The 14827-nt window shown below is 35.7% G+C and overlaps 1 protein-coding gene across 11 annotated transcripts in view; it reads right to left on the bottom strand.

The window, feature by feature from the left end:
- LOC134754769 (protein PRRC2C-like) overlaps positions 1-13478 on the bottom strand; it is a 33004-nt gene extending 19526 nt beyond the window's left edge. For 6 of the 11 annotated variants that reach the window (XM_063691116.1, XM_063691110.1, XM_063691117.1 and 3 more), the window contains exons 1-4: positions 13293-13477; positions 12627-12789; positions 11300-11445; positions 10372-10432 (exon numbers count right to left, since the gene is read on the bottom strand). In XM_063691116.1, the coding sequence (XP_063547186.1) occupies positions 10372-10432; positions 11300-11445; positions 12627-12740 (321 nt within the window). In that variant the 5' untranslated portion in view covers positions 12741-12789; positions 13293-13477. Of the gene's footprint in view, positions 1-10371; positions 10433-11299; positions 11446-12626; positions 12790-13292 lie in introns of all 11 variants that reach the window. The other 5 variants (XM_063691109.1, XM_063691113.1, XM_063691111.1 and 2 more) reach the window with 1 other exon arrangement.
- Between the last annotated feature and the right edge of the window lie 1349 nt (positions 13479-14827).

Here is a 14827-nt window from a genome sequence, read left to right as displayed (position 1 = left end):
CTACTACTCATCGAGGCAATGCTAACAAACCCAAAGTCAATAAGGTCGCGTTGTTTCATCACAGAGTTCCTATGGCTCCATCATTAGATCAGGGGCTATTAGTGATTTTGTATGTAAAATCTTGCAAGCTTGTATTTTATTATGCAATAGGCCCCAGCTCCATGGTACCATAATATTTCATTGTCCCCCAACTTCCTTAAGCGTGTGAAGTTTCTGCTCGATCGAAGAATGGGAAATATTTAGCTTGCAACATTTGATTACATACAGACAACAGGCGAAAGAAAATAAAAGCTATTTTTTTATCAAGGTACCACAAAAAGTGAAACTTTAGTTTTACGCTTCCGCCAGGACTTAAACACATTTCCATTTTTCCTTTACTATAAAATGTGTAAAATAAAAGCTTGTAATTATATCTCGCAGTTAAATTACAACCCGTATCAAGCGAGGTTTCGATATTGTAACCGATACTGCAAAATCCTATCTTCACAAGCATGCTGACCTAACAAAGACTGGCTGACCCCGGAGTCTATTAGGGCATTTTACTTTGCATCAAGACTAGATACTGAATAATATTCGTTCATTGGTTAAGTGTTAAACTGCTAAATCCATTAAAAAATAGTGCACTTTGTACCTTTATTTACAGTTGAATCGGCTAATAATGACATCGAAGGGAAGTGACAAATCCGTCATAATAAGCGGATGTCATATAAATTAAAAACCGGCCAAGTGCGAGTCAGACTCGCGCACGAAGGGTTCCGTACCATTAAGCAAAAAAACGGCAAAAAAATCACGTTTGTTGTATGGGAGCCCCACTTAAATATGTATTTTATTTTGTTTTTAGTATTTGTTGTTGTAGCGGCAACTGAAATAAATCATATGTGAAAATTTAAACTGTCTAGCTATCACGGTTTATGAGATACATCCTGGTGACAGACGGACGGCCAGACATACAGACATTCAGACAGACAGCGAAGTCTTAGTAATAGGGTCTCGTTTTTATCCTTTGGGTACGGAACCCTAAAAATTGTTGATCAACTTCTTAATTATGTTAAGTTTTCCAAATTATTCTCAAACTCCTTTGTGAGAGACGAGTTTTATTAATTTTGGACCAATTATCAACTTGTCACTGAGAATCGAAACTGAAACAACTTACACGCCGCGCACGCATCAAAAATCCACGCAGATAAAGACGTGGGGACGGCCACGAAAACCAGCGAATGTGTCAGCATAACCGGTCATACTTTCATGAAAATAGGATTTATAGGTCATAGGTAGGTAAGCGATTTGTCAATAAAAGCGGAGTCATCCGACTTTGTTAAAAATAATTTTACATGAAAACCAAACTTCGCACAGTAGTTACCTACGTCATAGTAAGCGGTTGGTGAATATAAGCAAGTCATAATAAACGGATTCCACTGTATATACAATAAAGTTGAAAATAAATAAATTTAAAAAATGTATTTAGCAGGTTTACACTTAAACTATATTAACAAAGTTGTTTTAAAGTTTTCGGAGATTTTTTTCTTAAGATTAGCTCATACACTTTTTTAAGATTAGGTATACTATTTTATAGTATGATAAAATAACGACTGATTAGTTACGGATTAGATTGGCTATATAAATGTATATTTATTTCGTTATAAACTAAACAGGCTATAAATGAGTTGCGAACACTGATTACATTTTTCTGTCTCAGACAGTATGGAGTGTGCGTATTAGCATGTATAAACGAAACATGATGCCCCTTGTCTTTATCGTCTAGGTCTGTTCTGTGTTACATACAGACTCCAAAGAGTCACTGATTGTTGAAAATTTTTAATGTCTGACAACAGAAGTAGATGGCGCGGAACTGCCAAACGGCCATATTTGTGGCCTATTGAAAATATAAATGTTTATTTATATTAAAACATACAGGTGATTTTACAATGGTAAAGATCTCCTAGTAGGTATACTATACCTGGGGCAGGAGATCCTGATGCTCATCTATTGTAGCAGAATAATGTCCGGAGTGTTACCGAGTCACTTATGTTTCATGTTTCAGTGTACTGCATGTCAGATTTACGGATACGGACAGTATGGACATCGTAATACATATTGTAGGATATCGTGGTTAATATCAACATTTACGCAATCATGACTAGTTGACTTTTTGAGTTGACGTTACGGGCTTTATCATCCGGACCTATCATTATGGCAAACTTCGATTTAATAATGTATGTACATGTACATCCTATATCACATGTGATTAGAATAAGATATAAATGTGTACACTTACATGTTTTGGTCGTAACTGTAGTAATTAGTAGATCATGCTCGACGTGGCAAAAATGTACATTTTCGTGGACGCAAATATTGATACAATTAGGACTGTCAAATTATTTTTTATTTTAAGTTTTTCTTATGTGTCGTGCACCTTATGTTATTTATCTGCCTTACTAACTAACTAACTGCCTAAGTCCTTGTACGTTTTTACCCTTTACGTACGGAACCCTAAAAACGTATTTCATAATCATGCTTCTTTCGTACAAACAGTGAAAGATAAATTATGACGTCAATAGTAAATCGATAATGAGATGGGTCAATCAACTTTTTCTTGTTAGGTACCTACTCGTTGCACTTATAGAGTTTCCTACGTCAAACTTAAAAAGCAACGATTTTATATGATTTAAATTCATTTAAATACATGTTGTAGGATTCCATACCCAAAACGGATCCGTGACATAATGGAAATGGAATCCGTATATCATAGCTGTAAGCCAATCCCATCCATTAAGCGTATTGCATATAGCATTTGATACATCATAAAAAAAGTGTTATCTTAATATCTTTGTTGACGGGGCATTATAACTTCAGATAAATAATATAAACATTTGATTTACTAGTAGGTAGTTATTACAAACTATGTTTTGGTTGGCGCCTGAAGATTTCGTCTTATTGCGGACTATTCGGCAAAATAAAGTATTGCAAGCAAAAATTAAAATAAGTTATCGCCGTCGATATACTTGTTTTTCTTTTTTTTTTAGCAATGGGAACTCGTATTAAAAAGATTCAAAAGTGTGCACAACACTTTCAGCAAGGAAGGGTAGGGCAGTAACATTCAAGAAACATGTCACTAGAATTTGTTGGCAAACAAGTGAAAATTTATTGTTAACACAGCTGTTCAATAAATAATAAACAGATCATGTCCCGTCTTACAGCGTCCATTTTTAATTTACCTAAAAAAACGAAATATCTATAATCCATTTTCAAAAGCACCTACTGAAAACATACGCTTGATGAAATATTCATTACAATCTTCATTTTACGCCGATCAGCCATTTTCGGCAACTCTCGGCTGATTTCGTTTCGGTGGTGTTACAGACCAAATTATTTGACGTAAGTTCAAACAAAGATAGATAATTATAACTCTGTAATAGATAGATACAGTCTAAGGAAAAAACGTGCCTCGTAAATTACGAAAATTTGATTCCCGACCGCCACTAGTTTTGGCCTACTCTCGTATAGAGGGCGTTGACAGTTTCGTTTGTTACTTATAATTTTAACGCATATCAGTGAAAGAACATGGGTCAAAATCATATAAAAATAATTAATGCAAATAAAAAAATCATTCATCCATATTTTAATATTTCTATTCTATTCTATATACATTTTAACGTATTTTTATAAATCTTCATTTTTAGTTTTAAAGTATGTCGATAGATGGCAGTGAATTTACAGTGGTTACAAAATTCACTATGACAGTACCGCTCTATCTTATTATATCCTCTTTGGTTCAAATAAGTTTGTCATGTTAGTATACAGTTATTTCGGCGTTTTTTACTCGAAGTAAATTAAAAAATGCTGTCAACCTTAGTCTATGCCCATACGAGTGTCTTATACCATATGACTTATGTCATAGTGGTGATGTATGAAAGTGTAAGTCTTAACATCATATTTATTACTAATTTGTATTTTATAGTTTAAAATTTCTGTGTTTTTAGGGTTCCGTACCTCAAAAGGAAAAAAACGGAACCCTTATAGGATCACTCGTGCCTCTGTCTGTCTGTCCGTCTGTCACAGCCTATTTTCTCCGAAACTACTGGACCAATTAAGTTAAGAATTGGTACACATATGTAAGTTTGTGACCCAAAGTTGGACATGTAACGTAAATAAATTAATTTTAAACACGGGGGCCACTTTTGGGGGGTAAATGAGAAAATTAAAAAATAAAGTTTGTCAAACTATATCGTGTTACGTATCAAATGAAAGAGCTCATTGTGAGAATTTCAAATATATATTTTTTTTATAATTTTAAGATAAATAGTTTAGAAGTTATTCAAGAAAATAGGCAAAAATGACCCCCCCCCCCCCTTTATCTCCGAAACTACTGCACTAAATACACAAAATAGATCTTTACCTATAGATCACCGGAAAACCTATTAGAAATGTGCAGTCAAGCGTGAGTCGGACTTTTACTTAGTTTTTGATCCGACCCGTACGGGTTTTTTAAATACATTTCACATAAAAAATACATTGTTTAAATAGTGTAATGTACGGAACCCTTGGAACGCGAGTCCGACTCGCACTTGGCCGGTTTTATTATTCAGTGGCTTTCACGGCTTTGGCAAACACTGTCATGCATGCGGCGGGTGGATGGCGAGTAGCGCCAAAAGTTAGATTCCATGGCCAAAAATACAAAGCTGATAGCAAGTTCTGTAGCCTATCAGTTCAAGGAATGCTGCGAAGGGATGGTGCCCGTAACAAGGGAAATTGGTTGTGGTGGTGTCGGTGTATGTAAATATGTATTTTATTAAGTTAATAATTACACTTCAATGACTAGAGATTATAATCAATTCGGGAACTGTTTTCTCGTGTAATATGATAGGACTCCACCAGGTAGGATTTTTTTTGTTCTTGCTGAACAGTCACAATCAGATATATCGAAGCGGCCAGGTATTATCAAATATCTGAACAATGTCAAATATAATATAGGTATGCTTCAACTGCTACTATTTCTGTTATTAAGGTTACGTACTCAAAGGGTAAAAACGGGACCCCATTACTAAGACTCCGCTGACCGTCCGTCCGTCTGTCACCAGGCTGTGACTCATGAACTGTGATAGCTAGACAGTTAAAATTTTCACAGATGATGTATTTCTGTTGCCGCTATAACAACAAATACTAAAAACAGAATAAAATAAATATTTAAGTGGGGCTCCCATACAACTAACGTGATTCTTTTGCCGTTTTTTGCGTAATGGTACGGAACCCTTCGTGCGCGAGTCCGACTCGCATTTGGCCGGTTTAAGTGCTTATCCTGTATAATATCCAAAAAGGAAAATGGGGACTACCTACGCGTAGGTACGTTTGTATGGATAGGCCGTTTATGGGCTGTGGTCGTCCACTTTCGTTAAGGCGGCAATTAATCTAATGAACGTTTTTGCAACTGGGCTTATAAAATTAAATAGTAATTTTATGTTAAAAAGAGTTTTTAATAAATACGTGGATGAAAAAATACAATTTTGCGTTTTAACAAATCACAGTATTTATTGAGAAATTTGCGAATTAAAAGTTATCTAAATAACGGTTACAAATAAGTCCATATCACAGAGCTATGAACCCTGGCAGGGTTGAATGCTGAAGGGATAGATTACATAGTAAGGTCGGTGTTTAAGTAAACATAAGACAAACCCTTTATTTCACTTACGCGAGCGGAGCCGCGGGCCCGGTTAGTTTACGGTTAAAAGTGAACGACCTGACAATGACTTGAGGACGATGTGTTACATACAAAGACAAATTAAATATGTATCGTTTACTATTCATTTGTTTTTAGAATATAAAAATATACAATAAAGTTTTCGAGACTGAAAAGTATCAAGCATGTATAGTGTTGTACAATAGCAGCTGGTATCACATACGGAAAAACAATTTAAATACCCAAAGCAACTCTTTTTCGATAAATAAAGTCAAGTAAATGCTTTTCGAAACTTTCGAGCGCGATATAGTGTTTTTCCAACTCCAGCGAAGTGCATAACAGCGACCGGCGCGGCGCTGTAGCGACCTGCACAAACTGCGCATTTCGCAATAACATTCCAATACATGTCGATTGTCGGCATTGCCGACCAACATCGCACATAGATAGCGAAGTCAAGTGAAAGTAATAGTCATAGTCAACAACCATGCGCTCTAATATAACACCAACAAAATAAAACAACACAGACCGATGAATGTAGGTTAGGTCAGTTATTCATCGTAGCTCACACGGTTGGACATTCAGAAACGAATTGAAATCTACCTAGTTACGATGACCACTCCTGTAGATTGTGGACGGGCATCAAAAAACGTGGGGAAAGCTGACAAAGCTACCAAGATACTTTGTTAGAAAATAAGATAGGAGACTCAAACAGAAAATATTGTCACGATCGATAACTTGGTGCATGCGCATAGCGGCGTTGCCGAGAGAGCATGCGCGCCATTTCGGCTGCCCATTGGCCCAGTCAAATGATATCAACACTCGCGCGCTAAAGCAATAATAAAAACTTTCGCAAAGCTGGAAACTTAATGAAATTCAAACAGCCTCAAGTAGTCCACTGCATGTTCTCTTAAATGGATCGGGTTTATATTAATTAGGTTTAAAACATTAATCATATTTTTGAATATAATACTATATTCAGAAATTGTAAAATTGAGGGAGGTTAATGCATTAATGAGGGCTATCGTTTTTTTGCTCACCAGTTGGCACCTCTGTTGATGGTGGCCCAAAAGACTAAAGAACAGCTGTCAGTCATTGAAGTGACAAGTGACATTTCGAACTATGGAAAAGACCACCATCTACACTAGCGCCCCTAGCGGCAAATTCATACGCGTTAGCCCTCATTAGCCATTAATTAACTATTCAGAAACTTAAACGAAGCATATTTAAAATGTAAATGTTATTTAGTAGACAGCAGATCGTAAGTTGTGATTTGGCGGCCGTAGGGCGCAGGCGCAGGCGGCAAGGATGCAGTGTAGTCGGCTGCTACTACCCAACCGCCCGTAATCAACCAGTTCCCCTTTAACTACGGTAGAAGGCAACTCTAGGGAGTTTACTCTTTATTATGTTCTTATGGCACTTGTGACCTATTTACAGATTTTAATTCAAACATGTTGTGTAGATATCGGTCGTAAAGTAATAAATCAAAATGTCCAATATCTCAGATAAGGCTAATATAATAAATATTTGGGAAACAGAGCTTTGCTCGGAAAACATAAAAACTCAAAACCGCGCGTTTTCCCAGATATAAAACCTAGCTAGATCGATTTTTCGCCCCCGAAAACCCCTATATAGCAAATTTCATCGAAATCGTTAGACCCGTTTTTGAGATCCTCGAAATATATATACAAGAATTGCTTGTTTAAAGGTATAAGAAAATGTCATGACCTATATGTACAACGAGTAAAAAAATCGCACTGCATGCATATCTTCAAATAGTTAGTTTGCAATATTTTTTTTAAATAAATTAAAGATAATTTTAAAAAATGCACAACCTACCTACCTACCTATGTGAGAAAGACTGTGGCACAGTGTGTTAAAAATCCTCATTTTGTCTCATTCAGTTTTTATTTGAAAAATACATAGTCCTAATCGTTAAAGCAGCTGACAAGAACTATGGCTTGGCAAAACTTTCTAGTTTTTATATTACCTATCAGATGTGTTGACCCGGGTGTAGGTAAAGAAAATTTAAAAATAATTAATTGTCATACAACTAAGCGGCCTATTTTATTTTTGTTAATACACAGGTATTGTAAATGATATGCTTAACTTTTATATAAATTTTCGTTACTAGACCGTGAACAGTTTAGAATGTATATTGTTTTTTTATGATCTTTAATTTTATTTTTATTACAACATATCTTTATTTAGAGAATTAATATCACTGTTTAATTCCGTGGAATCCAGAAGATATTACAATTTAAAATATTCCTTCAGAGTTGTCACTTACGTATATCCGGATGCCCGAAATATTTGAATCGGATTAAAAGTAAAATTAGTATTTAAAACATACACCCGGGTCGATTTTAATTAAAATGTGACAACCCTAGGTTTGGAAAACCCGGCTAACTTTAAAATACTTATTACTTCTAGATTCCATGGAATTGGATCGTGACTTTTTTAATTAATCGTGTTATGTTGGAATCACGACTCAAATACGGCGGTATTACGGAGTAAAAAAAATAAAACTAAAGATCATAAAAAATATTATACCTTCTATCATGACATGAAGATGACATGACGATGGGTCAAATTATTGCTTGCTGTTAATTATTCTCTTCTGTCAGTCAGTAAAGATAGGATGGTTGAAATTATATATTGTGTCATGTGTAACTCTCGCTCTACCATACTTGTTAATAAGTGACGGCCACTTAGGCTTACAAGAGAGAGACAACAGTAACACGGTTTGCTAGAAACTTAGAAAGAGAAACTTACGATGGGGAATCAAAAAGTCCTTAGAACTACGTATTTGTAAAACCTATTTACTTGAGGTTTGTCTTTTATTCTGAGCTGGCACTATGACGTAGTTTCTGACAGTTTCTTTTTTTTCAATTGTTCCCGCCATTATATTGTAAATGAGTCTTTTGTGAAAGAAGCTGACTAAAACGTTCAATGGGGTCAGCCGGTCGAAGTATTTAGCAGATGGCGCTAGCATAGCTTGCCCTGACAATCCCTAGAATTAGCTCCATGCATGATTTTTTTTAATTTTTTGTAATCATAATTTATATCGTTTGAACACCGGAAAAAATTTAAATTCTTTTGTAAACGTTCCTTTTGAAAAAAATATTTACGGTTGAAACGCTCATATTTTTAGAGCGTGATGACGTCACACGTTGGACGGTCCAACTTAACTTACGTTTGCTACTAATGACACTTATGTGAACTAATTAATCTGTCGAACGCGTGACGTCACGTGGCGTTACGCTCAATAGCTTTTCGCGGGCAAATTTTTGTACTTTTTATTTATTATTTTAAGCATGAGGCTAATTGTGTCAACTCTTTGCTTTTTTAATGGAATTTTATGCCCTGGATGCCAGCCTGCAATGGTTTTAGAAGACAGGCGAATCACAATCAAATATCTAGCCTAGCAGAGACCCTAAAGATTTCATTTGGCGGTGTACATTCGATAATAACAGATGTTAAGGGTTTTAAAAAGTGTCAGCAAGATGGGTTCCGCGAATGGTGCTTTTCCACTACAACAATATTCCGGCTCATCGGTCAGATGGCTCTCACTGCTATCCGCCAGGCTGGTTTTGAGATCTTTGACCATCCTCCCTACTCGCCAGACTTAGCTCCGAGTGATCTTCACTTATTTACAAAATTAAAGAAGTACATTCGCGGAACTAATTTTGAGGACGACAACGCGGTCATTCATGCGTGCTGTAGAGGAGGTTTTCGAGACCCAATAATAAACTTTTTTTTGAACGAATAATTTTTTTTAATAACTAATGTATGTACCAAAAAAAACAATTTATATTTGTTTGTTTTTGACCCTATTTCGACTTGATTCACCCTCGTAGTAGATGGCACAGAATAGAATGGCTTATAAGTTTAACAAAAATGTATGATTAGTGAATTAAGACGATCATTTGTACACGCCGCCTTGATGGAGTACCTAATGACAGTACTATTTTAAGCTGATGCTAACTGTGCAGAGTGCAAGCGTCAGCATCCCACGGTCCGAGCTGCCCCGGCGCGGGGGCAAGTGCAATGTGACACTGCGTTTCATGTATTCGGAATTAGATAGTCACAGTTTATACAGACACCCCATTATGAAGCATTTACGAAGAGCGCGAGGTTACCATACATAGGTGCAATCTTACAGGTAAAATTCGACGCCGCCTGCGTATATCTGAGTTGGATCCTGCACCCTTTTATATCAGTTATTTTTAATTTACATGAGTACAGGCCATAAAAGTACACCCAACTGAATTAAGCGCACGCGCACCCTTACTTAAATATTATGGTAGCATCTGTGTATGTGTGACCGCGAGTCAATAGTTATGATGATTGGTTAGTCAACTGGCACACAACTTTGCACACCACCATAGATAAAACCTGAGATTTGATTAAAATGTTGGCAAACAAATTCCATCTTAATTAAGTAGGAAGGAAGGTCATTTTATTTTAATATTTGGAAAACCAAGCTTTTCCAAGCTTTCTAAAAAACGAAATTCCTAAAACAGTAGATGTAGCTTAATATTATCTCTCTCTCTCTAAGATGATTACTTATTGCTGGTCACAAAACAGTATGTCGAGACGTAAGGTTTACATTCATAATGCCTGAAAAGTCAGGAAAGAGCCTTAGTACATAATATTTACATTTTTGGGAAATCATAGTAATAAAATAAATTCCTTACCATAGTCTGAGTAGTGCATGTTGCTGGTGCAGGGGCAGTAGTGGCAGCAGTCGAGACAGTGCTGAAAACAAAGCTTGCATTTAGAGTCGGGTTTAGTGAAATACCCTAGGATATTGGGTGAAAGCAATGGACTAATTACTGGGCTATTGAATAGGAAACTGAATGGCTGCCTAATCAAACATTATCCAAGTTTGTCTCCAGGAGACTAAAACTCGCCCTCGGTAAGATAGGCCACCCAAAAAGCAACATCATAGATGTCTCAGTGCAGTGGGCTGGGGGTATAAAGAAAGATGTATTTATAATACTCATTATTAAACACTTTCATTGTCACCTTGGTGGCAATTCCATGTTAACTAACCAAGTATAATTAGTACTTCATTTGTTGAATACTTCTTTAAAGATTTCAAACATATATTATGTATGACTATCTGCAAGGAAATCTAACAGACATTTATGTCATTTTTATAGCATTTTATAACCACTTCTTTCCCCATCTTTAGCAATGAAAATGCTGTAATAACATGGAAGATGACCTGAAATGAAAGTTTGGTTTTCTAAATAACTCTTTTTAACAGACATCAATTAAGAATGCTGAAATTTTGCACAATCATTTTTGAAACTATGGGTAATCAATTAATGACAGAGGAATATACAAAAGTTTGTTGCTACACTAATACTATACTGGCACTATCTGTTTTATTCAGTACTAGAAATACACAGTGAAGGCGTGTGGTATGTTTTCTTATACGAAGAAAGATTATTATAGCGTTTTATTGCATTTATCACGTGGACACTAAAGATTGGTTGCCCTAATCCATAAATACATTAACTAATGATTATATCCTGAAATACATTAACATTCAGTCATTAACAGTCAATTGCCTGTGATTGATATAACCAGACCTAATAAAGTGATAGTTATGCTTACTTAGTATTGGGATCTTGTCCAGTTTCAGTTTTCAAAGAAGGCAAGTTGGCAGGTGGACGCCGGGCTGAGGGTACTTTTCCGAGACTTTGCATTCCATGTTTACGGCTTAGTTGAGATTTCACAGATGACGGTTCAGAGCTCTCGTTCTGAAAAGATTATAAATATTGATACATAGCCAAAGATAAACAATATCGATTTTGTTCCTGTGCTAATATTAAATTTGACTAGCCTTTACTTCAGCATTATCCTTTTTGCATAAACAATCAACTTACTAAACTAAAATTTGTAGTGGCAAAAATTAAATAATACATAGGGATATGAAAAAATAAAAATGGTACATGCCAGATTCAAAGTTATCATTGCCGGAGGACTTGCAATATTTATAGTATATCTGTAATAATGTAGGAAGAACTTTATTTTATATTAAATGTTTCAGATTTTGTACTTCTACAGACCAAAGATACTAAGTATAAGGATTTACAATTACAAAGCAAAATAATTTCCCCAATAAATTATTCTTTGAGGTTTTTATAACAGACACCGGGTTTCATGATAACTTCCATCAACTAGCACCAACAAACTGAAGGTCAATATATTCCGTTTAGAAAGATTATGTTCCTCTCTATTGCAACATTTGTATTGAAATGAAACTAGGAAATGGCCTCTAAATCTGACACAATGCAACTGAGCAGTCATCTCTTCATAGTATAATACTGAAGAAACTCAAACAATTGAGTCTGGTTTTTTTTAACTATAAAGTGCTATGCCATTCAATTTATTGCAAGAAACATAAAATATAGACTAAAGTCTTCAGTTTCTTAGTAAATACAGACTAGTCTTTTAAGTCAGTTTAGATAATCTATGGATTAGGACTCTAAAATAATGAATTTTAAACATCATTATTACAATGAGTAACAAGCTTACATTTAGTTGAGCAATATACTGTATCAATTATATGAGTAACAATGAGAACAGTAGTTACTTGCTTACACAGGTAAAGTAAACATAACCATATGAAAGCTGCGTCTGGTAAATTAAAATCAGCATTAAGAAAAGACTAACTTCTAAAGTATTCAAGATTCTGTATTGAAAGAAGTTAGTCACATATATAGGGATCAATGACCTATAATTTAATACAGTTTGACAGGTAATTCTGTGATGGTTGGTATGTGAATAGATCTAGTTTAAGCAATTAATTGTTACTTTTAGACAGTAACATGAATCACACACAGCTAAATCTTAAAACACCATGTAGTCAACCATAATAATTAGTCATTACAAACTAGCAGTTACCCAGTAGTATATGCAAAAAAGTAGTATTACTTACTTTGTTGGTACAGTACAAGCTATTGATGTCCAACTTTTGATACTTTTGCTTGCCGGACGTCGGCTTGCTCTGCGCCGAAGTGCCTCCGCCGCCCGGCGTCGAGAGTGCAGACATGCTGCGATATACACACCATCAGGAGGTCACCCTCGCAACTGACCACCAACTGCAACCAACGCAACTCACCACTTTAAACCGAATTAGTTAATCACTCGAATAACAGTAAATCAAATTCCGCTAATCTACGGTCGTAAAGATACAATAATTCTAACAAACTACAAGTTACAATAGTCAGGCATTTGTCTATAGTTGCACAACGTTAAAACGATTTACTTTAACAAAGTAGACACCGTATTAAAGAAGCCATAGATCACAGGAACAGAAATCACTTTCACAGCACTGACAGGACAATAAATTGGAGCCCTGCCCCTTCGAGGTCTTTATTGACGTGTTACATCCGTACAACGAATGCTGGATCGATCACTTTTAGTTTTTATTGCATTAAATTCTACACAATCTCGCCATTAATTTGAGAAATAATCTCCATCCACGGATATAAGGAATCTAGCTCGTAATAACGGTACTAGACAAGACTGAAGCAGAAGAACGGTAAATAACAAACTAATTTCAAAAAATTCATGTAATAACAAAAGCAAAATAGAAATGTACCTTGGTCCGTTATACCTGATATCACAATATTAATAATACCTAAGCTCGACTGCTAATGACATATAGGAGATTACTTTGGATTTTTAATGTAATCTACCCTACACCCTACCGAAACTTATATCACTTTATTTTTAAGATGGCGTCTCTAAAAGACGGTCTCCTTTCAATCAATAGAGTGACGTCACAAAGACGCAGCGAAGCGAACTCTGGCGGAAATATTGATAACTAAGTTTTTTTTTATTCATTTGGATACTAGGCCGGCTCAATCATTGAAACGGAATGAAAAAGCAGTTTTGACCTTTAAAAGCTCAAAGAACTAAAATAAACATGTCCTTTAACATAATAAACAATGCAACTATGTAATTTTCTATACTAAGTAACTTTAAGCCATGATAAAGCTACGTAGGCCAAAACAATGGGTTCCAGTATTCCTCTTGTGTTGCCAGCACCCAAATTAAATTTTCCGAAAAAAAAGTTACGAGAAACGTGTACGCAAGTTTAGTATACGCAACAGAAATTGCTTCCAATACTCACTAGGAGAAGAACGATAACTCCATACAAAAAAATGTCCCTTTCAAAAGTTTGTTTATACTAGTGGCGCCCTCCTCGTTGTATGCCAATGTAAATAAAATTGATAACTGGTTTAGCCTGGCGGGTAGGTATTGGTAGTAATTCTGTTGATAAACATATTTGTTATGTAGGTACCTACATAACACGAAATATATGAAAGATGCAAATAAGTTCCTTTAGGACTGACTATTATCCCTTGTTTGTGGTAAAACTAATTGCAATTCTTCACTTGATTTAAATAAAATGCATATTTATGTTTAATAATAATAATACAATGTTATGTTTATAACATTGTATTATTTATTAAAACATGTTTTACATAATGGAAATATACACAAAAATTATACCCTAACAACTTAATACGAAATAGGCGTTATGAAATCGCAGTCACAGGGTTTTCAGTAATACAAATAACTAGGCATGCCTACCTACTACACTATTTTCGTATTTACAAAGCACAGTATAATATAACCCACTTTACACACACAAATTCACTAAACTTTACACACGGCATTTTACACGGATCTTCAACTTGCGTTCATACATTTCTTCATGGTTAATACGCTATCCAGATGCGCTTATGATGCGGTTCCTTCTGACTGAACCTACTAAAGCTGTGGATTTCACTCAAATACATATGTATATTCAGCAGCCGTTGCTCTGCATTTAACACTTTTACTATATGCATTGCTGTAGTCCATAGTTCCAGGTTTCATAGTCTAAGTTGTTGTTGCACTGTTGTTGTCTTGTTTAAGAATTTAATAAATAAAATTTATTAAATTTTAACTATAAAACTCCCGTGAGACTCAAACACGGCACACGACCGGCGTCCGACACTTGACAAACGCAATACGGAGGGTAGAGCTATCCTCTCAACGGTGACGTCGCCGGCACCGCCGACGCCGTCTGTCGTGAGCGGCCGGGCGAGTCGGGCTTTGGCCCGCAGTACACGCCGCGCCCTCGAC

This window comes from Cydia strobilella, chromosome Z (assembly GCF_947568885.1).
Source record: "Cydia strobilella chromosome Z, ilCydStro3.1, whole genome shotgun sequence".
Lineage (NCBI taxonomy): Eukaryota > Metazoa > Arthropoda > Insecta > Lepidoptera > Tortricidae > Cydia > Cydia strobilella.
This window is presented reverse-complemented; position numbering and strand designations above follow the sequence as displayed.